Source organism: Cetorhinus maximus, chromosome 3 (genome assembly GCF_964194155.1).
Source record: "Cetorhinus maximus chromosome 3, sCetMax3.hap1.1, whole genome shotgun sequence".
NCBI classification, from domain to species: Eukaryota; Metazoa; Chordata; class Chondrichthyes; order Lamniformes; family Cetorhinidae; genus Cetorhinus; species Cetorhinus maximus.
Genome location: NC_135881.1, coordinates 10,740,845 through 10,767,695, shown reverse-complemented (window position 1 = coordinate 10,767,695; position 26,851 = coordinate 10,740,845). Strand labels below are relative to the sequence as shown.

Genomic DNA, 26,851 nt, shown 5'->3' with positions numbered 1-26,851 from the left:
AAAGCAGTTACTACATTCATCGGCCCTGTTGGTACATTTTGACCTAAAGAAACAATTGATTTTAACGTGTGATGCATCTCCTTACGGAGTAGGGGCAGTACTCTCTCAACGGATGGCAGGTGGCTCCAAACGGCCCATTAGCTATGTTTCAAGAACATTCAGTGAGGCAGAACAAAAATACTCACAAATAGAGAAAGAAGTCTTATCCATTGTATTTGGCATTAAGAAATTCCACCAATACATCCACAGTCACCACTTCACCATCGTATTCGACCACAAGCCACTACTAGGCTTGTTTGGGGAAGATAAGGCAATAAACCAATCACCGCGGCACACATCCAAAGGTGGGCACTGATTCTAACTGCTTATGAATATACTTTTGTCCACTGGCCGGGAAGCCAGGTTGCCAATGTCGACGCGCTGAGCCGATTACCCCTAAAGGACAGCAATGTGAATGTCCCCATCCCTCGAGAACTTGTCTTGTTATTAAACTTTCTACATTCATCACCAGTGAATGTCAAACAGATCAGAAAATGGACCAACTCTGATCCAGTTTTGTCTCACCTCAGGGAACAGATATTGCAGGGATTGTCTAACGAACTAAAGTCGGATGAAATGAAGCCTTTTTTTAACAGGAGATAGGAGCTCACCTTCCAGGATGGCATCTTCCTGTGGGGAGTGAGAGTCGTAGTGCCTCCCAGAGGAAGACAACCATTATTGATAGAATTGCATAGCGCTCACCCCGGCATTTCCAGAATAAAAATGTTGGCGTGCAGCTACAAACGGTGGCCAGGGATGGACACTGAGATTGAAAACATGACCAAGAGCTGCATGCAGTGCCAACAGGTGCAGAAATTGCCTCTTTCTGCCCCACTGCATCCTTGGGAATGGCCAGGAAGGCCATGGGTCCACCTCCACGTTGACTAAGTGGGGCCTTTATTGGGCACAACGTTCCTCTTAGTTATCGACTCCCATTCCAAATGGATGGATGTATACGAGGTGCGATCACCCACATCTGCCGCCACCATAGACAGATTGCATCAGTTTCGCGATACATGGTTTGCCAGAGATAATAGTGCCTGGCAATGAAACAGCATTCACTAGTGGGGAATTCCAAAGATTTACTACTCTAAATGGCATAACACATGTCAAGACCTCGCCATACCACCCTGCATCCAATGGGTTGGCCGAGAGAGCTGTTCAGACCTTCAAGGCTGGAATGAAAAAGCTACAGGGCGACTCTATAGTAACAAAGTTATCACGCTTCCTGCTCATCTACAGGACCAGGCCACATACGACCACTGGTGTTGCTCCCACAGAGTTATTAATGAAGAGACGTCTCAGGACACAGTTAAGCCTCATAAGGCCAAATTTAGGAGGGAGGGTAGAGAGAAGTCAGGAGGCCCAGAAAAATGAACATGATTACCATAGTTATGAAAGAAACTTCACTGTAGGAGAAGCAGTTTTTGCAAAGGACTTTGGAGATGGGCCCAAATGGCTAGCAGTGAAGTCACATCTGGAATATTGTGTGTAATTTTGGTCTCCTTACCTGAGGAAGGATGTACTTCCTATAGAGGGAGTGCAGTGAAGGTTTACCCGACTGATTCCTGGGATGGCGGGACTGACATATGAGGAGAGATTGAGTCGGTCAGGATTCTATTCGCTGGAGTTCAGAAGAATGAGGGGGGATCTCATAGAAACCTATAAAATTCTAACAGGACTAGACAGGGTAGATGCAGGAAGGATGTTCCCGATGGTGGGGGAGTCCAGAACCAGGGGTCACAGTCTGAGGATACAGGGTTGACCATTTAGGACTGAGATCAGGAGAAATTTCTTCACCCAGAGAGTGGTGAGCCTGTGGAATTCGCTACCACAGAAAGTAGTTGAGGCCAAAACATTGTATGTTTTCAAGAAGGAGTTAGATATAGCTCTTGGGACGAAAGGGATCAAAGGGTATGGGGAGAAAGCGGGAGCAGGCTATTAAGTTGGATGATCAGCCATGATCATAATGAATGGCGGAGCAGGCTCGAAGGGCCGAATGGCCTACTCCATGGTTTGGAAAGTCATCCCGGCAGTACTGCACTGGGAGCAACAAGCCTAGATTTTATACTCCAGTCTCTGAAGTGGGACTTCAACCCACAACCTCCTGGTTCAGAGACGATATTGTTACCCACTGAACCACTAATGCAAGATGTTGTTATAGTTGGAAATGGTGAAGTCAGAGTAAAGGAGGACATAGTAGTTAGGTGACTTGAAGCTTCGTTTTTAAAAGCCTGAGGTTTGTGGGGCCAGGGTGTGGGGTTGGAGGGTTGATGGGAAGAGAAGCTGGACGAGGTAGTGAGTTCCACAGTTCTGATGTCCGGAAATGGTGCAATGAACCTTGATTTCTAAACAGTGAGGATGCAGGGAGAAGGTAGAGGATGAAGAGGGAAAAGCAACTGTAACCTGAACAATGCCAGGCATTCCCACTGCTGACCTAAGGACTGTCTTAGAGAGAGAGGGGAATGAGTGTGAGCTGTGTTTTGAGAGGATGGAAGGACAAAGTGTGAGCAGGGTCACTGTGAGGGTTGATTGTAACATTGTAAAAAGATGAGAATGAGTGGTGGCTGGTCAAAGAATAAGGTGAGGAGGTGCCTCGAGAGAGAGGGATGGGTCAACTTGGGAGGTTTTATGGTATGAGGAGTGGTGTGCAAGAAAATACTGGGGAAGGCAGAGTAGCAAAGTTTGATTGGCACCCCATTCACCACCTTAAACATTCACTCCCTCCACCACCAATGCACAGTAGCAGCAGTGTGTACCATCTACAAGAAGCACTGCAGCAACTCACCAAGGCTCCTTCGACAGCACCTTCCAAACCCACGACCACTACCACCTAGAAGGACAAGGGCAGCAGACAGATGGGAGCACCACCAACTGCAAGTTCCCCTCCAAGCCACTCACTTGGAACTATCTCACCCTTCCTTCACTGTTGCTGGGTCAAAATCCTGGAACTCCCCCACTAACAGTACTGTGGGTGCACCTACACCGCATAGACTGCAACGGTACAAGAAGGCAGCTCACCACCACCTTCTCAAGGGCAATTAGGAATGGGTAATAAATGCTGGCCCAGCCAGTGACACCCACATCCCAATTACAATTTACAATGTATATAAATGATTTGGATGAAGGAACAGAAGGTATAGTTGCTAAATCTGCTGATGATGCAAAGATAGGTAGGAAAGTAAGTTTTGAAGAGGATATAAGGAGGCTACAAAGGGACACACAGATAGGTTAAGTGAGTGGGCAAAGATCTGGCAAATGGAGTATAATGTGGGAAAATGTGAAATTGTCCATTTTGGCAGGAAGAATAAAAAAGAAGCTTATTATCTAAATGGTGAGAGATTGCAGAGCTCTGAGATTCAGAGGGATCTGGGTGTCCTAATGCATGAATACTAGTATGCATGAGTCAAAGACTAGTATGCAGGTACAGCAAGTAATTAGGAAAGTTAATAGAATGTTAGTGTTTATTGTGCGGGGAACTGAATATAAAAGTAAGGAGGTTATGCTTCAGTTGTACAGGACACTGGTGAGACTGCATCTGGAGTATTGTGTACAGTACTGGCCTCCTTATTTAAGGAAAGATGCAAATGCATTAGAAGCAATTCAGAGAAGGTTTTACTAAATTAATACCAGGAATGGGTGGGTTGTTTTATGAGGAAAGGTTGGACAGGCTAGTCTTGTTTAGAAGAGTAAGAGGCGAGTTGATTGAAACAAAAAGATCCTGAGGGGTCTCTCAAAGGGTTCTGAGTCTTTGGAAATCTCTTCCTCAAAAGGCAATGGAAGCAGTCTTTGAATACTTTTAAGGCAGAGCTAGATAGATGCTTGATAAACAAGGGAGTGAAAGATTATCAGGGGTAGGTGGGAGGTTACAGTCAGATCAACCATAATCTTATTGAATGGCAGAGCAGGTTCGAGGGTCCGAGTGGCCTACACCTGCTCCTAACTCATATGCTTGTCATTGAATATATTCAAGGCTGAGTTAGACAGATTTTTGATCGACACGGGAGTCAAGGCTTATGGGGGACAGAGAGGAAAGTGGAGTTAAGTCCACAATCAGATCATCCTTGACCTTACTGTGGAGGAGCAGGCTTGAGGGACAGAATGGCCTACTCCTGCTCCTATTTCCTGTGTTCTTGTGTCCTCTGCAATAATCCTCGCAGAGTCCCTTTAAACAACAGAACTGAAAGAGACTGCTACGGGTTGTCATCACGCCCACTCGATCTAATCGATCGGGAAACCTGGGAATCCAATGCAAATGCAGAGTTTGGGTTAAACAGCCGGGCTCCTGACACACTGCCGGCCCCGCCCCACTGTGAGTGAGCCTGAAAGTTAAAATTTAACCCTCAGATTCTATATGAAGCCACAGGTGTGGTCATTTCCTGAAGCCTGGCTTGTGCATCAGGCTGACTGTCAGTGACCTTTCAAAATCCCAGACATGCAGCAGTGATGTTACTGAGGAGCTCCGTCAAACTCAGTCAGAGTGGGTCACTGGGGAATGGAGGCTCAATTCAGACACTCTGTTTGATCAGTACACAGAACAGCTTGTCAGCACCTCCCACCTTCCATCACCAAAAGCAAAACCATAGGAGGAGGCCATTCAGCCCATCATTCCCGTGCCGGCTCTTTGAAAAAGCTACCCAATCCTTAACCTTCTTTGCTTGAAGGAGAATAATCCCAGCTTCTCCAGTAGCTCTTCCCTCAGCCCTAGTACCAATCTTGCAAATCTCCTCAGCACTCTGTCCAAAGCCTAGATATCCTGCCTAACATGTAGTGCCCAGAATTGGACACCATACTCCAGCTGAGACCTAGCTAATGATTTATGTAAGTGTAACTTCCTTGCTTTTGTACTCTCTGCCACTGTTTGTAAAGTCAATCCCAGGTGCTTTTCAACTTGTCCTGTCACCCTTAAAGATTTGTGTTCATACCCCCCCCAGCTCCAGCTGTTCTGTCATCCTCTTTGTGATTGTACTTATCCCAGGAAACCATTGTACATGGAGAGGGAATCTGAGAGATTGCAGTCTGGTTAATCTCCCGCGCTGTAGCCTACGAAGGGTTAATCTCCAGCCAGAGTGAACCTTGAAACTGTAACCACCAGTCTTCAGTCCCTCTCAGTCAGTTTGTAAGCTGCTGGTCCAGGTTTCACCCTCTCTGCTGTGCTGTGCCAAACCTCTTTCCAAAGTTTTGGTGAGGATGGAGGACAAAGCTCCAGCCCAGGCGCTGACCTGTGCTGCCTGCCACTGCCCATTCCCTGACTCTGAGCAGTGGCCCTGTGGCCATTATCTTTGCTCAAACTGTATCGAGGGTACCCTGGCCAAGGGAGCAGCCGAAGGTGCAGTGAGCTGCCCAGTGTGCAGCAAATCATTCCCCTCTGATCCCAGCCTGGAACCAAGTCCCGGTCTCCCCCGCCCGGACAAACCGGAGGAGGCTGCTGCCGTCTCGGACCCCGCTGCCGAGCTTCCCTCACCTGGAGGAGACCCAAAAGAGGCCAGAGTACGTGACAGTCCCGGCGAGCCCGCGACTGATCCAACAGAGAGACGGTGCCGGGAACACAATGAGGTTCTGGAGTTTTACTGTGAAGATGATGGAGAATGTGTGTGTGGCCCCTGTACAATAACAGGCAAACACAAAACTCACACCCTGATGAGCTTGGAGAAGGCAGAAGCTCAGATTAAGGTGAGTGAGAGGAATCAAAATGGTCCAATTAAATTTAAGGAGAGTTTTGGGGTATAGTATAAAGATCGAAATGAGCGAGAGTTCAATAACTTCAGTTAAGAGAAGTATGAGATAGTATTGAATTATAGAACGGTCACGGTACAGAAGGAAGTTTGACCTGTGGATGTGTATAAAACTAAAGGAAAGGGCTTATACAAATGTGAGTAATAGCGGAGCTCCCACAGGCCAAGCTAGGTATAAAGAAGAACAAAGGAAATAGAAAGAATTGCAAAAAAGGAATACGAGACAGACCTTGGCAGGGATATCGAGGGCAACTCTCAAAGATTTTTACTAGCGTAGTAAGGGAAAGACAGTGGCCAAGGGTAAAATTCAAACACAGCGAAACCAAAATTAAAAACAGGGAAATGGGACTTGCTAAATAATTACCCTGTAATTATTCACAATAGAAGAAATAAAGTACTGAAAATAGAACTGAAGCAAGGGATGAACTAACTAGGTTTAATGTAAATTTAAAAAAGGTCGTGGAGAAAATAACGTGATTGATAATTGACAAAACTCCTGGGCCTGATGGGTACAACCTCAGGATGGTAAAAGAAGCAGATAAACTTTATTGATGTGTTAGTGATGATCTTCCAAATGCTATCGATTCAGGAATGACCTCCTTGGATTAGACAATCACCACTCTCACTTCATTACTTAAGAAGGGTGGGAGAGAGAAACTAGGACTTTACAGACTTATTAGGGACAGAATGACGAAGAGCTTGGATAAATTGATTATTAAGTATGGTTCGAGTGAAACGTAAACACTGGCATGGACTGGTTGGGCTGAATGGCCTGTTTCTGTGCTGTAGATCCTATGTAATTCCATGTGATTAGGAGAGGCAGCATGGACTTGTACAGGGTAAAGTCATGTCTAACCAACCCTGCTGTATGCTGTTGGAGAGGTAGCTAATGTGGTAGATAAGGGAGTGTCTATGGATGTTATTTATAAGGACTTCCAGAAGGCATTCAATAAGGTTCCACCTAAGACTCTGTCCACAATAAATGAAAGTCTATGAAAAAGGGAAGAACCTTGTGACATGTCTAGGGTATTGGTTAGGAGAATGAAGACAAAGAGTAGGGACAACGGGTATGTGATTATGTGATGTCCCCCAGGGATCTCTACCAAGGCTGCAGCTTTTCACTATAATTATAAATGACTTGGATGAGGGGGGGGAGGAGTAGAGAGCCGTATCAGTTAGGACTCTTTTCCCTGGAGAAAAGAAGGTTGACAGGAGATTTGAAAGAAGTATTCAAAATCATGATAGGTCTGGATGGAGTAATTAGGGAGAAACTGTTCCCATTCTTGAAAGGATTGAGAACAAGAGGGCACAGATTTAAAGTAATTGGCAAAAGGATCAAAAATGATATGAGAATAAACTTTCTCACTCAGCAACTGGTTAGGGTCTGGGATGCACTGCCTGAGAGGGCGGTGGAAGCAGGTTCAATCGAGGCATTCAGAAGGGAGGTAGACAGTTACCGGAAAAGGAAGAATATGCAGGGTTACAGGGAAAAAGCAGGGGAATGGTACTAGGTGAGTTGCTCATTCGGAGAGCTGGTGCAAACACGATAGGCCTATCCTGTGTACTGTCACAATTCAGTGGATTCTATGAACTGTGAACTGAAGTTTGCTGATCAATCTAATGGCACAGTGAGTAATGTAAATGGAAGCAGAGAAGGAAGACTGTATGATAAATTAAATAAGTGGGCAAAACTGAGGTAGATAAGGTAGTGCTCTGAAGAAGAGTCATACGGACTCGAAACGTTAACTCTGTTTCTCTCTCCACAGATGCTGTCAGACTTGCTGAGTTTTTCCAGCATTTTCTGTTTTTGTTTTAGATGAAGTTCAGTATGGGTAAGTCCACTTTGGTTATAAAAGGTGATAGATCAGAGTATATTTGACATTGTTAGATGTTAGGAACTGTGAAAGAGCAGAGAGGTTTAGGGGTCCATGTAGAGAAATCACCAAAAACTAGTGGACAGGTACAAAAAAAAACTGAGCCTTAACCATGGGTGTCATTAGGGTATTTGACCACAGGAGAGACAACACAACAGGCCCAACCCTGTCCTCACTGTTCAAGAGCAATGGAAATACTATTCCCCTTCCTAGTCCACAGGCTCACAGCACAGATACATGGGAGGACCATCACCTGGAAGTTCCCCTCCAAACCACTCACCATCCTGATTTGGAAATATATCACCGTTCCTTCACTGTCACTGGGTCAAATTCCTGGAACTCCCTCCCTAACAGCACTGTGGGTGTACCTACACCACATGGACTACAGCGGTTCAAGAAGGCAGCTCACCACCAGGGCAATTAGGGATAGGCAATAAATGCTGGCCCTGCCAGCGACACCCACATCCTGTAAATGAATTACTGGAAATCCTTCCAGCCCATCAGACAGATAAAGACACGTACTCGGGCCACTGCACAGTGGCTGCATCAATTCCTTAACGCGGTGGGTAGCACATTTGTCCCTGAGTCAGAGGGTCATGGGATCAAGTCCCACTTTACAGACATGAGAACAGAATCTAGGCTGCACTCCCAGTGTAGTACTGGAAGCACTGCACTGTCAAAAAACACTGTCTTTTGATTGAAATGTTAAGCTGAGTTCCTGTCTGGCCTCTCAGACGGACGTAATCAGTCCTGTGGCTTAATTCGAATATCAGCTTCCAGTGACCTGGGCAATATTTATCCCTCGCCTAATATAGTCATTTATCTCGTTGCCATTTGTGGGACCCTGCGTTTAAAATGGCTGCTGAGCTTCCTACATTACAATTGTGGCTAAATTTTGAAATGTGCTTCATTGTCTGTGAAGCACTTTGAGACCTTCTAAGGTTGTGAAAGGTGGTATAGAAATGCAACTCCCAATTTGCTTCTTTACTGACAATCCAGTGACCAGAGGTAGACAGTATAATTCCGAAGAAAAGGCATTTGGGCTGGAAACATTAACTCTGTTTCTCTCTCCACAGATGCTGTCAGACCTGCTGAGTTTTTCCAACACTTTCTGTTTTTATTTCAGATCTCCAGCGTCTGCAGTATTTTGCTTTTTATTTTAGTACAGTCCTTGAATCACTATCTACCACTCTCTGTGGAATGCCTTTTAATGTATGCTTCAAATCATCTTTCCTTTGAATTATTTAAACTGTCTTCATAGGAAAAATTGACAAAAGAAGTTGAGAACCTCCGGATAATTCAGCAAGACTGCCATTTCAAACACCAAGACGTGACAATATCAGAATTGGAAATAAAGGTAGAGTACGCACCCTGGGACAGGGTTTAAGACAAAACTTCTCTTCAGCTGAATGCTCAAGACATGGGAATAAGCTGCTTGCTTAAACTGACAGTCACCATTACAGAGACTAGCTTTCAAACCCAGATTTATTAATTGAATTCAAATTTCACCAGCTACCATAGATGGGATTTGAACCCACATTTATGGGGTTTAGCCTAAACCTCTTGATTGCTACTCCAGCACCATTACCACTATACCACCAGCTCACACATCGTATGTATGCACGTGTTTATGTTTAAATCCCATGTGGGCCAATTTGAGAATTTGAAATCATTTTCAAAACAAACTCAAAATAAAAAGCTGACATCAGTAAAAGTGGTGAAAATTTTGTTAGATTTACATAAAAACTCAACTGGTTGATACATTAACATTCCTCTCGAGAAGGTAACTGGAGGTCCTTAACCCAATCTGGGCCTCTAAGTGACTCCAGGCCCACACCTTGGTTGACACTTCATTGTCCTCTGAAGTGGGTTACCAGGGCTTCAAGAAGAAGGCCATCAACACCTTCTTAGGGGCAATTGGAATAGAGCAATAAATGCTGGCCATGCCAGCGATGTCCACTTTGTGTGAGTATGAATGAATGCCTGGTGACTTGTCCAATTTAGAGACAGCACAATTCCGAATAAAATTTGCTTTCAATGACACCGATTAGAATCCTGGGCCTGGGTTTTTTTTATTCTTTCATGGGATGCGTGTGTCGCTGGCAAGGTCAGTATTTATTGTCCATCCCTAATTACCCTTCAACTGGTGGCTTGCCACACCATTTCAGAAGGCAGTTAAGGGTCAACCAGATTACTGTGGGTTTGGAGTCACATGTAGGCCAGACCAGGTAAGGACGTCAGATTTCCCTCCCCCAAAGGACATTAGTGAACCAGATGGGTTTTTATGACAATCAACAATGGTTTCATGCGTTCAATTCCTTTCAATTCCAGGTTATTAATTGAATTTAAACTCCGCCAGCTGCTGTGGTGGGATTTGAACCGTTGTCCAGAGAGAAAGAGGAGAGAAAGAAAGAGAGAAAGAAAAGAGAGAGAGAGAGAGAGAAATAAATGAGAGAGAGAGCAAAGGGTATCCATGAGAACCAAGCAGATTCCTAATGCAAAGTCAAAATCCCTAATCGGCTGGCGAGACATGAAGACACACACAAATGTGCATTTAATTAATCTCTGTCGGAGTGTGGACTATCACTCTAGTACAGCAGAGGCTCTCTCCTGAGGGCAGGACTGATGAGTGTGTGGGGAGGGTAGAGGAAGTTAGGCTCTACATGTCCTGGGAGTGCCTGTTGAGTGCACACACCACCCAGCATGAGGAAGTGTTCTGGTCTCCACCTACTACCATTCCCTCATGTTGTGAGTGCAATATTCATACAATCTTAGACAAAAAATTAATATAAAGCTGTGAAGATTCCAATGTGCTTCATCAAGTTCCCACTTCGTCTGAAACCAATGACCCAGTAACGTGCCTCTGTATCCTAGGGTAACTGACAAGTTTGTAACCAGAACATGATTTGGAATTTCAGACACAAATCGATCAGCTGAAAGGAAATCTATCAAAGAAGTTCTCTGAGTGGAGGAAGAGCCTGGAGGAGGATGAAGACTATGCCCTGAAAATGGTTGAAGAGGAAGGGCTCAAGGTGTTGTCAAAGAGTGTCAAATACTTTGATGAATTGAACAAGAGAATGCATCAAATTAGATTGATAGATGATGAAACACAGAAACTGGTACATCTGGATCCCCTCTCATTTATCCAGGTACACTTTCAACAAACAACAGACTACCTGCTGCTGATCTGCTGCCTCCATTTTAAAACTCTCATCCTTATGTTCAAATGCCTCCATGGATTCAATCCGCTCTATCTCCATGGACTCCTCCAGCCCTATAATCCTCCAAGGTCACTGTGCCCTTCCAATTCTGGCCTCTTGTCGTAGAGTCTTCCTTTTCTTTAATCATTCACGGGATGTGGGCTTCGCTGGCTGGGCCAGCATTTATTGCCCATCCCCAATTGCCCTTGAGAAGGTGGTGGTGAGCTGCCTTCCTGAGCCGCTGCAGTCCATGTGGTGTAGGTACACCCACAGTGCTGTTAGGGAGGGAGTTCCAGGATTTTGCTCCAGCGACAGTGAAGGAACGGCGATATATTTCCAAGTCAGGATGATGAGTGACTTGGAGGGGAACTTCCAGGTGGTGATGCTCCCATGTGTCTGCTGCTCTTGTCCTTCTAGGAAGCAGTGGGGTTGGAAGGTGCTGTTGAAGGAGCCTTAGTGAGTTGCTGCAGTGCATCTTGTAGGTGGTACACACACTGCTGCTACTGTGCATCGGTGGTGGAGGGAGTGAATGTTTAAGGTGGTCGATGGGGTCATAGGGCTGGATTTAATGGGGAACTGTTGTCCACGGGCCCCAGCTAAAATGTTGGGGTGAACCCTCTCCTGTTCTTGATGGCTGTCCCGCTGCTATTTAACACTGCAAGCAGCGCTAAGTGGCTGGCAGTAGGACTTCTGCCTCTTTCTGGGGAGAAGATCCCAACTCAGCGAGCTGCCAGCCCATCCCAGCAGCACCACCGGGAGGGGTGGTGAATGCTGGGACTACAACCAGTCTTGACAAAGAGGAGCCTGGGCTCAGAGATAAGCCCAGCGTTGGGCCAGGTTGGCAGGCCCCAGCAAGGAAGATGAGGGGGATGGGGGAGCAGTGTTTGAGAGGCGGGTGTGTGGGGGTTGCGGTAGATTAAAGAGTGGGGATAACCTTGGGGGTTTCCTCAGATGGGCCGAGGGAGCCCACACACAAAGTTCTCCCCCTTGCCCATTTGCCTGACACTAGCCTGCACAGATAAAGTTGCCGGCCTTCCCGCATGGTGCAGGTCTCCCCTCACTGCAGGCAAAATACCAGCAGTGGCAGGGTGAGGTGCTTAAGTGGTCATCAATTGGCAACTTAAGGGCCTCAATTGACCCATAAGACCATAAGACATAGGAGCAGAAATTTAGGCCATTCGGCCCATCGAGTTTGCTCCGCCATTCAATCATGGCTGAAAAGTTTCTCAACCCCATTCTCCCTCCTTCTCCCAGAAACCTTTGATCCCCTTACCAATCAAGAACCTATCTATCTCAGTTTTAAATACACTCAATGACCTGGCCTCCACAGCCTTCTGTGGCAATGAATTCCATCGATTCACCACTCTCTGGCTAAAGAAGTTTCTCCTCATCTCTGTTCTAAAAGGTCTTCCCTTTACTCTGAGGCTGTGCCTTCGGGTCCTAGTCTCTCCTACTAATGGAAACATCTTCCCCACGTCCACTCTATCCAGGCCTTTCAGTATTCTGTAAGTTTCAATCAGATCCCCCCTCATCCTTCTAAACTCCATTGAGTATAGACCCAGAGTCCTCAAACGTTCCTCATATGTTAAGCCTTTCATTCCTGGGATCGTTCTCGTGAACCTCCTCTGGACCCTCTCCAGGGCCAGAAAACCCTTCCTGAGATACGGGGCCCAAAATTGCTCACAATATTCTAAATGTGGTCTGACCAGAGTCTTATAAAGCCTCAGCAGCACATCCCTGCTTTTATATTCTTGTCCTCTCGAAATAAATGCCCTCTACCTTCAAACCCACCAGCGGTGGAGCATTAAATCCAGCCCCTGGAGTCATTATGGCACAGAAGGAGGCCATTCAGCCAATCGAGTCCATGCTAGTTCTCCCTAAAGCAATCCATTTGCTTTGTTAACTGTGCTCTCACCATGTCCTGCCACATTCAAAGTTTTATACACATCAACCCCTTTAGAACTGTGCCATTAAGTCTATATTCCCTCTGTTCCCTATTTTATTCTGTATATCTGAATCGTAAAGCAAAAACAGCACTTACCCTGGAGAATCCAACTGCCTACCATCCTACAGTCTGAAAGACAACCATTTGCCATGACTCGTTGTTTTCTGTCCTTAAGCCAATTTTTTAACCAACTTTACACAGACCGTCATATTCCACAAGCCTCAATTTTGTTAACCAACCTTTTATGTGATACTTTATCAAACCTTTTTTTCAAATCATTAAACATCCAGTGCATTCCCTTCATCAACCTCTTCTGTTACTTCATCAAAAAATGAAATCAGATTAGTCAAGCACAACCTGCCTTTTACAAATCAGTGCTGGCTCTCCTTAGCAACTTAAACCTCTCCAAGTATCTGTTAATTATTTTTCCTGTACAGTCCCAATATCCTTCGCTGCAACATTGGCAGCTGTACCTTCAATTACCTCGACCCTACACTCCTGAATTCACTCCTTAAACACCACTATCTCGCCACGTCTCTCTCTCTTCTTGCCCAGATATGTCCTTATATAGGAAGGAAGAAGAGAAGCAATATAAACTAAATGGTACCATTCTAAAGGGAGTGCAGGAACAGAGAGTCCTGGGGTATACATACAGTAATCTTTAAAGGTGGCAGGACAAGTTAAGAAGGTTGCTAAAAAGGCATCCTTTGCTTTATAAATAGAGGTATAGGGAATAAAAGCAAGGAAGTTTTGTAAAGGTAAACCTTTATAAATCACTCGTTTGGCCCCAGCTGGTATCTGTCTATTTCTGGGCACCATACTGCAGAAAGGATGTGAAGTACTTAGAGAGAACGCAGAGGAGATTTACTAACATTTGTTAGGATTTATTAGAGTTTATTAGGATGCTGGAATTCAGTTATTTGGAGATTAGAGAAGCTGGGATTGTTCCCCTCAGAGCAGAGAAGGTTAAGAGGAGATTTAATGGGGTTGTTCAAAATTGTGAATGGTTTTGATGGAGTAAATTAGGAGAAAGTCTTTCTGTTGGCTGGAGGTTCCAGATTTAATTTAATCAGCAGAAGAGGTGACATTCCCAGGTTTCATACAACTATTAAAAAAAATTACACAGCCAGTTATTATCAAAATTATTATTATAGCTATCTGGAAACTGCCTGAAAAAGCGGTGGAAGTAGATTCATTAATAATTTTCAAACTTGGATAGAAGGGAGTTTCACAGGGCCTTTGGCAGGGGAAGCAGGGTTATTTGACTTACTCTTTCAAAGGGCTAGCACAGAAATGATGGGCCAAATGGCCTCCTTCTGTACTCTATCACTCCATTATTCTATGACTTGAAGTCAAATGTTGTTTGATTAAGCTCCTGTGAAGCATCATTGGGCGTTTTGCTATATTAAAGGTTATTATATAAATGCAAGTTGTTGTAGTATGAGGTCTTTTCCTGAGGCTGGTCATTATTAGAGCATTGTGAGTGTCAGCCAGCATTGCTGCTTGGGTCTCACACCATGTGCTCTTGTGCTACCTTAGGCTTGATGAATGGGTTCCTATGACTTGCAATGATACACAGCACTTGCTAATGTCAGTCTAACTTTGTTTTAGTTCACCATGTGTTAACTTGATGCCCTAACATTGCCTCTCTCTCTCTCTTTCTTTCCAACAGAAATCTAACCAGGTCCTTTCTCAGTAAGTTTCATTCAGTCGCACAGTAAATAATTGTTGCTGCTCTGGTAACTGTGTCTTTGTCTGTCAGTTAGGTTATTAAACTTAGCGAAAGAATTTGCCTCAATTTACAGTCCAATTTCAGACAGGTTCAAACCTGACTACCAGCTTCTGTCCCACATCCTACAGACAGGCGTCAGTCCCACATCCTACAGACAGGCGTCAGTCCCACATCCTACAGACAGGCGTCAGTCCCACATCCTACAGACAGGCGTCAGTCCCAGATCTTGTGTACAGGCATCAGTCCCGGACCCTATATACAGGCTTCAGTCCCAGATCCTATATACAGGCTTCAGTCCCAGACCCTATATACAGGCTTCAGTCCCAGACCCTATATACAGGCTTCAGTCCCAGCAGTCCCAGACCCTATATACAGGCTTCAGTCCCAGACCCTATATACAGGCTTCAGTCCCAGACCCTATATACAGGCTTCAGTCCCAGACCCTATATACAGGCTTCAGTCCCAGACCCTATATACAGGCTTCAGTCCCAGACCCTATATACAGATGTCAGGCCTAGATCCGATTTACAAGCGTGCACCCCAGATGTTACATACATGCGCCAGTGCCAGATCCTACATAGAGGCTTTAGTTTCAGACCTTCTAGAGATGTGTGAGCCCTAGGTCCTATATCAAGGTGCCATATACAGGAGTCAACGCTAGATTCTAGAGACAGGAGTCAAAGAACTCCAATAAGTTGGTTAAACATGATTTCCCTTTTACAAAACCATGTTGACTCTGCCTGATTGCCTTAAATTTTTCTAAGTACCCCGTTATAACATCTTTAATAATAGCTTCTAACATTTTCCCTATGATGGTTGTTAGGCTAACTGGCCTGTAGTTTCCTGCTTTCTGTCTCCCTCCTTTTTTGAATAAAGGAGTTATATTTTCTATTTTCCAATCTAATGGAACCTTCCTTGAATCCAGGGAATTTTGGAAAATTAAAACCAGTGAATCAGCTCAACTCTCTCACTAGTCACTTCTTTCAAGACCTTAGGGTGAAGTCCATCCAGACCTGGGGATTTGTCAGCCCGCAGCCCCAACAATTTACTCTATACCACTTCCCTGGTGATTGTAATTTTCCCGAGTTCCTCCCTCCCTCCCATTTCCTGATTTACGGCTATTTTTGGGCTGTTGCTTGAGTCCTCAATTGTGAAGTCCAAAGCAAAATACCTGTTTATTTCATCCCCCATCTCCCTACTTTCCATGATTAATTCCCCAGAGGCATTTCTATAGGATCAACGCTCACTTTGTTAACTCTTTTCTTATTTAAATATCTACAAAAACTCTTGCTATCTGTCTTTATATTTCCAGCTAGCTTTCTCTCACACTCTAAGTTTTGCCTCCTTATTAATCTTTTTGTCATTCTTTGCTGTTCTTTATATTCTTTCCAATCTTCTGACCTGCCACCTGTCTTTGCGCAATTATATGCTCTTTCTTCAAGTTTGATACTGTCTTTAACTTTTCCAGTTAACCATGGATGGTGGGCCCTCCCCTTGGCATTTTTCTTTCTCATTGGAATGTATACATTGTGTATTCTGAAATATCCCTTTAAATGTCTGCCACTGAACTTCTATTGACTTTTCCCTTAACCTCATTTTCCAGTTCACATTAGCTAGCTCTGCTTTCATGCCCTCATAACTTCCCTTATTTAAGTTTAAAATACTAATCTTGGATGCACTCGTTTCTCCCTCAAAATGATGTAAAATTCATTAATATTATGATCACTGCTATCTCGGAGTGCCTTCATTAGAAGGTTATCAATTAATCCTATCTCGTTGTTCAATACCAAGTCTAGTATATCCTGCTCTCTGGTTGGCTCCAGAACGTGCTGCTCTAAGAAACTATCCCGAAAACATTCTATGAACTCCTCGTCTACGCTACCTTTGCCCATCCGATTTTTCCAGTCCATATGTAGATTAAAATCCCCCATGATTATTGCTGTAGCTTTCTGACAAGCTCCCATTGTCTCTTCTTTTATACTCTGTCCTACTGTGTAGTTAAAATTGGGGGGCCTGTACACCACTCCCACAAGTGCCTTTTTGCCTTTATCATTCCTCATCTCAACTCAAACCGCTTCTACATCCTGGTTTCCTGGACTTAGGTCGCCCCTCTCTAATGTGCTAATACCATCATTAATTAACAGAGCTACCCCTCCACCTTTTCCTAATTTCCAGTCCTTCCTAAATGTCACGTACCCTTCAATATTCAGGTCTCAATCTATGTCATCCTATAGCCATGTCTCTGTAATGGCTGAATTACCTGGAAAAACTCAGCAGGTCTGGCAGCATCGGCGGAGAAGAAAAGAGTTGACGTTTCGAGTCCTCACGACCCTTCAACAGGTCGTGAGGACTCGAAACGTCAACTCTTTTCTTCTCCACCGATGCTGCCAGACCTGCTGAGTTTTTCCAGGTAATTCTGTTTTTGTTTTGGATTTCCAGCATCTGCAGTAGTTTTTTGTTTTTAATCTCTGTAATGGCTATCAGCTCATACTTATTTATTTCTATTTGCGCTATGAGTTCATCTGTTTTGTTTCGAATGCTATGTGTGTTTAGATACAGAGCCTTTAGTTTTGTCCTTTTATTATTTTTGTAGAGTCTAGCCTTATCTGCTGATTTACCCTTAGATTTGTACTCTCTGTCCCTTCCTGTCACAGTCTGTTTATCATTTCCCATATTAATACCTGTCTTTCTTGCCTTGTCTCTATTCTTTGGTTTACCACATCTTCCCAAATTTGATCCTTTGCCCCCACTATTCAGTTTAAAACCCTCTCTACTTCCCTAGTTAGGTGGACATCAGCCCCAGCACGGTTCAGGTGTAGACCATCCCAATGGTACAGATCCCACTTTCCCCAATACTGGTGCCAATGCCCCACAAACCGGAACCCACTTCTCCCACACCAATCTTTGGGCCATGCATTCAATTCTCTAATCTTCATTGTCCTATGCCAATTTGCACGTAGCTGAGATAATAATCCAGAAATTATTTGAGGTTCTGCTTCTTAATTTGGTGCCTCGCTTGTCATACTGACTATGCAGAGCCTCCTTCCTCATCCTGCCCATGTCATTGGTACCTACGTGGACCACGACCATTGGATCCTCCTCTTCCCACTGCAAGTTCCTCTCCAGCCCTTAGCAGAGGGTTACAGGGGAGGCGATGGTGTAGTGGCATTGTTGCTGGATTAGTAATCCAGAGACCCAGGGTAATGCCCTGGGGACCCAGGTTTGAATCCTGCCAGAGCAGATGGTGGAATTTGAATTAAATAAAAATCTAGAATTAAAAGTCTCACGATTGTTGTAAAAACCCATCTGGTTCACCAATCCCCCTTAGGGAAGGAAACCTGCCCTTACCTGGTCTGGCCTACATGTAACTCCAGACCCACAGCAATGTGGCTTACTCTTAAATGCCCTCTGAACAAGGGCAATTAGGGATGGGCAATAAATGCTGGCCTCGCCAGTGATGCCCAAATCCCATGAATGAATTTTTAAAAAGATGTCCTGAACCCTGGCACAAAGCTGTCTGGACTCTCACTCTTTGCTACAGAGAACAGTGTCAATCCCCCTACTATCCGTATATATCTTATTGCTCCCCCCACTTGGATGGCTTTCTGTACCACAGTGCCATGGTCAGTTTGCTCATCCACCCTGCAGCCCTCACTCTCATCCAAACAAGCTGAAAGAACCTCAAACCTGTTGGACAATTGCAGAGGCTCACAATTCTGCACTCCTGCCCCCTGGGTCCCCTTACCTGCCTCACTTGCAGTCACACCCTCCTGTCCCTGGCCACTGACCAAATCAGAAGACACTATCCTAAATGGTGTATAAAGCATCCAGGTAACTTTCCCCCTCCCTGACATGTCACAGTGTCTGCAGCTCAGCCTCCAGCTCGATGACTCTGAGCCAAAGTTCCTCAAGCCACAAACATTTACTGCAGATGTGTTTGCCCTGGATCACAATGTTATTCAGGAGCTCCCACATGCTGCAGGCTTGACACATCACCTGTCCTACCATCCTTAATGTGTTTAAAATAATTACTTAATTATATTAATCACTTATTTATGTAGCTTTCTTATATAGTCTATTAACTTTGCTATCAAATTGTGCACTATTTTAAACCTTAGGGATAGAATAGAAGTTACCCACTTACCAGATACTCACCAAACAACTAGCTCCTTTCCCTGTAGTAAAGCAAAAACCAATTTCTATGGGGTGAGGAAGATAGAAAGAGGAACCGGACACCTCCTTCACCCCCTTCCCCTGATCACCCCTCTCACCAAACTCCAAGTCTTCACTCAGTTTCTCAGCTGCACTCTATTTGCCAAGGCTACACTAAAGAACCCTGAATTTGTAGTAAACTGAACTGGGGCGACAGTAACCAGATTCAACCAGTTAACTCATCAACTACTCAGCTCCTACAGCTGAGAGTGAGTTTACCCTGTCTAAACTGCAAGAAAGAACTTAGCCTGCTTACACAGTACTTTCCAGTTACTGCTAATTACAGACTAGAGTAGATTTTAAGAGCAAAATTTAAGAACAAAATTAACTCTAAAAGCTCCCCTCTCCCCAAACTCCAAGTCTTCACTCAGTTAGTCGGCTGCACTCCGCTTGCCGTAGACAGGAGTCAATCCCAGATTTTATGTATAGGCATCAATCCCAGATCCTAATTACATGTGTGAGCACCAGATCTTATACAAGCATCAGTGTCAGGTACTATATACATGCATCTGCCACGGATCCTATATACAGGAGCCAATCCCAGATCCTATATACAGGCATCAGTCGTCGACTTCTATATACAGGCTTCAGTCCCGGCTCCTATATACAGGCATCAGTCCCAGAGCATATATAAAGGTGTCAGTCCCAGATCCTATATATAGGCTCCCTAGAATCTATACAACTATAAAAACAATGCTCAGTGACTTATCATGATCTGGAATGATCTGCCTGAAGAGTGATGGAAGCAGGTTTAATAGTAACTTTGAAAAGGGAATTGGATAAATTAGAAAGGCTATCGGAAGAACACAGGGAAGTGTGACTAGTTTGCCAGCCCTCTCAAAGACTTTATAATTTAGTGTCAGTGTAAAGATTAGCGGTGGGATAATATCTCATTAACCGTTGGATTGCTGATCAGAAATGTTGAAAATTTCTTTCCTCATTCATTACAGAATTGCCGAGACTCAGAATCCATCTGATGTAGATATTCCGAAGCTCATCCTGAATCTGTACAACGCACCTGAACTTATCAAAGAGCGGATGAATAATTCCTTCATCTACCAATCAGCCATTTTGGGAACCACAAGTAAGAGAGGGCAGCTTTCCTAAATACAACAGGCTGGCGGCAAAGATCACGTGTAACCGGAGACAGTAACAAGTCTTCAGGAGGACAAAGACAGACTGGTGAAATGGGCAAACACATTATTTATTCACTGAATGTGGGCATCGCTGGCTAGCCCAGCGTTTATTGTCCATCCGGATTTGTCCTTGAGAAGGTGGTGGTGAGCTACCTTCTTGAACCGCTGCAGTCCATGCAGTGTGGGTACATCCACATCCCTCCAGGGAGGGAGTTCCAGGATTTTGACCCAGTGACAGTGAAGGAACAGTGATATATTTCCAAGTCAGGATGGTGTGTGGCTTGGAGGGGAACTTCCAGATGGTGGTATTCCCATGTGTCTGCTGCCCTTGTCCTTCTAGGTGGCTTGGAGGGTGCTGTTGAAGGAACCTCGGTAAGTTGCTGCAGTGCATCTTGTAGATGGTACACACTGCTGTCACTGTGTATTGGTGGAGGGAGCAAATGTTTGCTGATGGGGTGCTAATCAAGTGGGCTGCTTTGTCCTGAATGGTGTTGAGCTTCTTGAGTGTTGTTGGAGCTGCACTCATCCAAGCAAGTGGAAAATATTCCATCACACTCCTGATTCGTGCCTTGTAAATGGTGGACAGGTTTTGAGGAGTCAGCAAGTGAGTTACTCATTTCAGAATTCCCAGCCTCTGACCTGCTGTTGTAGCCACAGTATTTATATGGCTGGTCCAGTTCAGTTTCTGGCAGATAAAGAATTAAACGATCCATTATGTAGGGAGAATGGAGAGATTCAGTGTAAACTAAATTGCACAATTTTAAAAAGAGTGCAGGAGTGTATGTACACAAATCTTTGAAGGTTGTAGGACAGGTTAACAAGACTGTTAAGAACGTATTTGGAATCCTGGGCTTTATAAATAATATTGAGTACAAAAGCAATATACAAACCTTTATAGAACACTGGTTAGGCCTCAGCTGGAGTACTGTGTTCAATTCTGGGCACCGCATTTTAGGTTGAGATTTACCAGAATGTTAGCATGAATCAGGAGTTCTCCTTTGAGCAGAGAATGTTAAGGGGACATTAGATGGAGGTGGTAAAAATCATGAACAGTTTTGATAGAATAAATATGGAGAAACCGTTTCCACTGGCAGAAAGGCCAGTAACCAGAAGACACAGGATTTGCAAAAGAATCAGGTTTCTTTTTAATCACTCATGGGATGTGGGTGTTGCTGGCTGGGCCTGCATTTATTGCCCATCCCTAATTGCCCTTAAGAACTGAGGGCATTTAAGAGTCAACTACATTGCTGTGGGTCTGGAGTCACACCAGGTAAGCCAGACCAGGTAAGGATGGCAGATTTCCATCCCTAAAGGGCATTAGTGAACCAGATGTCAAACATTAGATGTGATTCCGCAATTGGACAACATTTGCTAAATAATCTTCAATGTGCTAAAAAAATTATGTTGAAAACCAATTTAAGATTGTCAGTTGGGCTCGCAATGTGGCGCATTTGCGTGTGCTGGAAGCTACACATATTAATACACGGGGCCCTGTTCTTTGCAGACAGAAAGAACATGTACACACATTGCACCTGTTTCAGCTAAACAAAATAAATGACAGCTGACTCATTCCTCAGGGCAATGCCTTGACCAATCAAGGTCAAGCTGCCTGGTTTAAATTGTAAACAATGCTTGGCAGATAACTGTCAAGTCACCATCAGTGATGCATTCTCCATGGCAATGCCACTTGCCAACCAGTTAACACTCTCTTCACATATGGTATAAATTGTTGTTTTCCCCCTTACTTTGGTATTCTTGCGAGTGTACTGATGAGTGCAAGATGAAAAGCTTTGACATGTCTCTTCTTTTAACCAAACTCAAGTTCTGTACTACCAAATAGCTATTCATTTATGATTATTATTCTATACCTATATATATCTAGATTTGCCTACATATTTCTTCCTCCAATTCCCTTCCACTTTTTGTTGGAGTTTGCCCACACTCTCCCATTGTTACACCATGTCTGTCTGGTAAGAGGGGGGAGAGCAGATCAACGTGATTGATAGACCCACTTGTTGATAGATTCACTGGTGGCCTTTACCTTTGAGACACCTGTTGGTAGGATGAACAAATAACAGCTTCTGACCACTTTGTGTCTCTCTCCCCCTCGTAGATCAGTGGTCGATGCTGACTCTGGATTCAGACTCGGCGTACTGGCTCCTGAATGTCTCTGATGATGAGAAGACAGTGATGTTCGGGTACATGGGAGAGAACTCCTGGCACAACTCCAAAATGTTCGAGAACATGCACCAGATCCTATGCTCTCAGAGTTTCACCGCTGGCTGCCACTCCTGGGATGTGAAGACTGGTGGTGTTGCGTGGGGGGTGGGTGTCGCTTACGGGACCATAGACCGGGGAGGGCTGGAGTCTTACTTCACCAACAGCACTAAGTCGTGGTGTTTATATTTCTATCGTGGTTTTCTGACGGCTTGTCAGAAGAACCAGCAGACTTACTTACTGAAGTACCCAGCTATTAGCAGGATGCGCACCCAACTGGATTACGAGGCTGGGACCGTGTCCTTTTACCAGGTCAGTGAGCATCAACGACACTTACACACGTTTAAAACCACCTTCACTGAACCTGTATTTCCAGCATTCTCTTGTTCGGGCAATTCCTCCATAAAACTGTTAAAATGAGATATTATATGAAGGCCCCAGTGGTAATTTTAACCCAAACTCACCAGGCGGGAAAGACAAGGGATCAGATGGAGCATTTCACATTCCACCTGATATTGCTCTCTGGTTATTTCAGTAAACTCTGAGGGGGGAGGGGATGTGAACCCAGAATCATACCCAGACCCATCAGGGAATTGATGGGCAAGTTACATTAAAATTGCCCCAAAAATGATCTTGCTGACTGTTTTGATCTTTGACCGATACATACCCATAACACCAATCAATTCTCCATGACTTTCCATCCAAATGTATACTTGGCAAGTCACATTTTGGTGGCTGCTTTGATAAAAACTTATTATAATAGCACCTTTAAAGTCCCAACGCACTTCACAGAAGCAATACAAAACAAAATTTGACTCCAAGCCACATAAGGTGCTATTATGTCAGATGGCCAAAAGCTTGATCAAAGAGGTAGGTTTTGAGGAGCAACTTAAGATAGAGGTAGAGTGGTTTAGGGAGAGAATACCAGCGCTTAGGGACTTGGTAACTGAAAGCACGGCCACTGTGGTAGAGTAATGAAAGTCGGGGATGCTCAAGAGTCCAGAATTGGAAGAGCGCAGATATCTTGGAGGGTTGGATTAGTTACAACTAGAGATAATGACCTCTCACTTACACATCTTTTTGGCGGCAGTCAGTATTTGATGAGCTTTTTGATCTCTGAACCACACATATTCCTAGGGATAGTCAACTCCAATGAGACGGAGAAAATTCCCACCTTCCTCTCCTGCTGCTTTGGATCGATCAGGAAAATGCAATGAGAACCAAACGTGAAGGAAGATTTGAGAGCTGGGAGGTGAATGGGATAGGGTGTGGGGGGAGGGTGTGGATTCCCTCTTATGACTGTGGTCTCCACCTTGTCCAGTTTTTCCACACTGGACATTTCAAAGGACCAGGACAATCTGCCACCAAAAGACAGCAAGGTGGCACCATTCTGTCAGAAATATTTACAAACTTACAGGTGAGATTGGAGATCTAGCATTAGGAGATTGGTTGAAAAGCCCTTTTTCAAATGGATTAGGAACTTCGGACTTCCCCATCTAAATGATTCTATATAACATCAGTAACTAGTGCTCACACTGGTTCCTCACTGGATGCATGCTGGTAACATGGTGCTTATAGGCAAAGGGACTCATTTTCCTGTATAAATTCCACACTATTAAAAACCTGTAAATAGAACATTCCTACTATTCCCAGACTCCGTGACATCAGAGAACTTTACTCAGCTTCATCTCAATCTGGTGCAACGAAGATTTGTGGGTAGAATAGTTCACACTGGGGTCAAATATATGAGGTGGGTGGGTGTGGGGTGGGGTGGGGGGAGCAGTTTAAGTTCCTGAAGAATCTGTTCTTGATGTATCTATTGATGTGTTGATAATAGTTATCGCTAATTTTGATGGAAGAGGAATCTTAATATACACAAGAAAACATTAAGTGTTTGATATGAGTTGATCACCATTCCAGTGACCAGTCTGGACGAGGTGGATTTTTTGTTTTACTCCATCACTGTCCCTTTAACTGATTGTGCAATCAGCAGATTCCTCTTCTCCAGGTATTTTTACTGATGGTTTTACCAAGTAATCTCTGCAACATGTTCTGAAATGTTCTGTACCAGATTTCTGATATCAAGATTTTCTTTGGTAAATAAACACAGTAATTAAATGTATCGGGATTCTCTGTCTGTAGTAACTGTAAAACAGAGATCACTAAAGATCTTATTCAGTGCTTTTTACCCCCTTGATATTGTTTCATTGTAGTCTTCACTGTGGTCTGCATTGAGACTATCTGTGAAGTGTCTCCTTTCATCAACCTGAAGACCATCTGCCAGTCAGATGGGAATTAAGGTAAGGATGAGCCATCATCTAATTGAATGACAATACAGGCTTGCAGGGCTGAATGGCCTCCTCCTGTTCCTACATTCCATAGGAACATACAAATAGGGAAAGGTTGGTTGGTCATAAGAAGAAGCGGCCATTCAGCTTCTCAACCTGTTCCACCCTTTAATGAGATCATGGCTGATCTATATTAACTCCATCCACACACCTTGGCTCCATATCCTTCTATGCTCCTGTCTAGCAAAGATCTATCATCCCAGATTCAAGTTATTAGTAGAGCTAATATCTGATGCTGCCTTTGGGAGAGTTCCATACTCCTACACCCTTCCCTCCTGAATGGCCTGGCTCTGATTTTAATGTTACAACCTCTTGTCCGTGACTCCCCACTTGTGGAAAGTTTCTCCCTAACTGCCCTACCAATTCCTTTCAAAATCCTAAAAACCTCATCCTCAACTATATTCACATTGTCACAGAATCATCAAGAGGAGGCTATCATGCCTGCATCAGCTCTTTGAAAGAGCTATTCAATTAGTCCCATTCCCTTTGTTTTTCCCCATCGGCCTTGTAACTACTTCCCTTTGAAAGTTAGTATTGAATCTGCTTCCACATCCTTTCAGGCAGCGTGTTCCAGATCATAACTCACTGCATTAAAAAAAAAGTCACATCATTCCTCCCCCTCCCCCCACCAGCTGTTTTGCCAATTATCTTAAATCTGTCCCCTCTGGTGATTGAAAGATCCATTTCCATATCTAAACCCTTCAACCCAGTCACTGAACACTGAATTCTCTGATGATCCCTGTGAGTAATACTCGTGTTTCCATTAACGTCAATTGTCATTGTTCTTCCCAAATACACATTTGGTCCACCTCATTCTGTCGTTTCCAAGTTGCCATTTCCAATTCCATTGCTGATCTGAATAGAGTCTTTTGAAAATCTGATTGCTTGGCATTTCTGAATTCAGGTCATTGATAATAAATTAGAAACACTAACTGTCCCAGTACCTTCTCCATTTTAACATGACTACTCTAAATAATCGTATTGTCCCTATTAGCATGATATGATACAGTCCCATGGTCTATACTGACTCACCCCACTACACTTTTGAATTTAATTAGTAGCATTTTGAGAGAAACTATTACCATGGTAACTTTTGACCAAGAATTGCATGAAGGAGCCCTGCCAAACATGAAGTCAACAGAACACCCTTTCAGTAGCTGTAGTTATACACGACATTGGGAGATGATCATACAAAACAGAAGCCACATAGACCCAGAATATTTCTACTGGACTTGCTCAGGACAGCATCGTCAGCTACTTCATCAATGGCCTTCTCTTTGTTAAAGTTAGAAAAAAGGCTTAGGTTCTCCAATAACAGAGCAGCTTATATTAGCCTGCAGCAGGACCTAGATAACATCCAAATTTAAGATTCATTTCCCAAAATATCCATCATTCTATATATAAACCATCTGAACCCCTCGACTAGATTCCAGTCCGTAACTCACTCCCGGGTATCCATGCATAGTCTTTTTTGGATTGGCAGGGTGTGATGAGTGGAGTCCCACAGGGGTGTGTGATGGGGCCTCAACTTTTTACGATTTACATCAATGTCTTAGATGAGGGGAGTGAAGGCATGGTAGCTAAATTTGCAGATGACACAAAGATAGGTAGGAAAGTATGTTGTGAAGAGGACATAAGGAGGTTGCATATGGATATAGATAGGTTGAGTGAGTGGGCAAAGATCTGGCAAATGGCGTTTAATGTGGGAAAATGTGAAGTTGTTCACTTTGGCAGGAAGAACAAAACAGCAGAGTATTACTTAAATGGAGAATGGCTGCATAATTCTGAGGTGCAGAGGGATCTAGGTGTTCTAGTACACCTGACACAAGTTAGCATGCAGGTACGGCAAGTAATTAAGAATCCATTATTACGAGAGGGATTGAACATAAACGTAAGGATATTATGCTTCAGTTCTACAGGGCATTGGTGAGACCATACCTCGAATACTGTGTGCAGTTTTGGTCTCCTCATTTAAGGAAGGATGTAAATGCATTGGAGGCAGTTCAGAGGAGGTTGACTAGATTGATACCTGGAATGAGTGGGTTTGTCTTATGAGGAAAGGTTGGACAGACTAGGCTTGTTTCCACCGGAGTTTAGAAGAGTGAGGGGTGATTTGATTGAAGAAAACAAGATCCTGAACGGCCTTGACAAGGTGGACATTGAAAGGATGTTTCCCCTTGTGGGTGAGTCCAGAACTAGGGGGCACTGTTTTAAAATTAGGGGTTGCCCTTTTAGGACAGAGATGAGGAGAAATTGTTTCTCTGAAGGTTATGCGACTTTGGAACTCACTGCCTCAGAAGGCGGTAGAGATGGGGGTCATTGAATATTTTTAAGGCAGAGGTAGATAGATTCTTGTTAGGCAAGGGAATCAAAGGTTATCAGGGGTAGATGGGAATGTGGAAATCGAAACACA

General features: G+C 44.1%; 1 protein-coding gene across 2 annotated transcripts in view; it reads left to right on the top strand.

Annotated features, from left to right (window-relative positions):
• Positions 1-24,194, top strand: part of LOC144675940 (E3 ubiquitin-protein ligase TRIM7-like) — a 254,406-nt gene extending 230,212 nt beyond the window's left edge. For both annotated transcript variants that reach the window (XM_078536469.1, XM_078536462.1), the window contains 5 exons: positions 8,910-9,005; positions 10,567-10,797; positions 14,466-14,488; positions 19,688-19,821; positions 21,987-24,194. In XM_078536469.1, the coding sequence (XP_078392595.1) occupies positions 10,657-10,797; positions 14,466-14,488; positions 19,688-19,821; positions 21,987-22,510 (822 nt within the window). In that variant the 5' untranslated portion in view covers positions 8,910-9,005; positions 10,567-10,656 and the 3' untranslated portion in view covers positions 22,511-24,194. The remainder of the gene's footprint in view (positions 1-8,909; positions 9,006-10,566; positions 10,798-14,465; positions 14,489-19,687; positions 19,822-21,986) is intronic.
• The last annotated feature ends 2,657 nt before the right edge of the window (positions 24,195-26,851 follow it).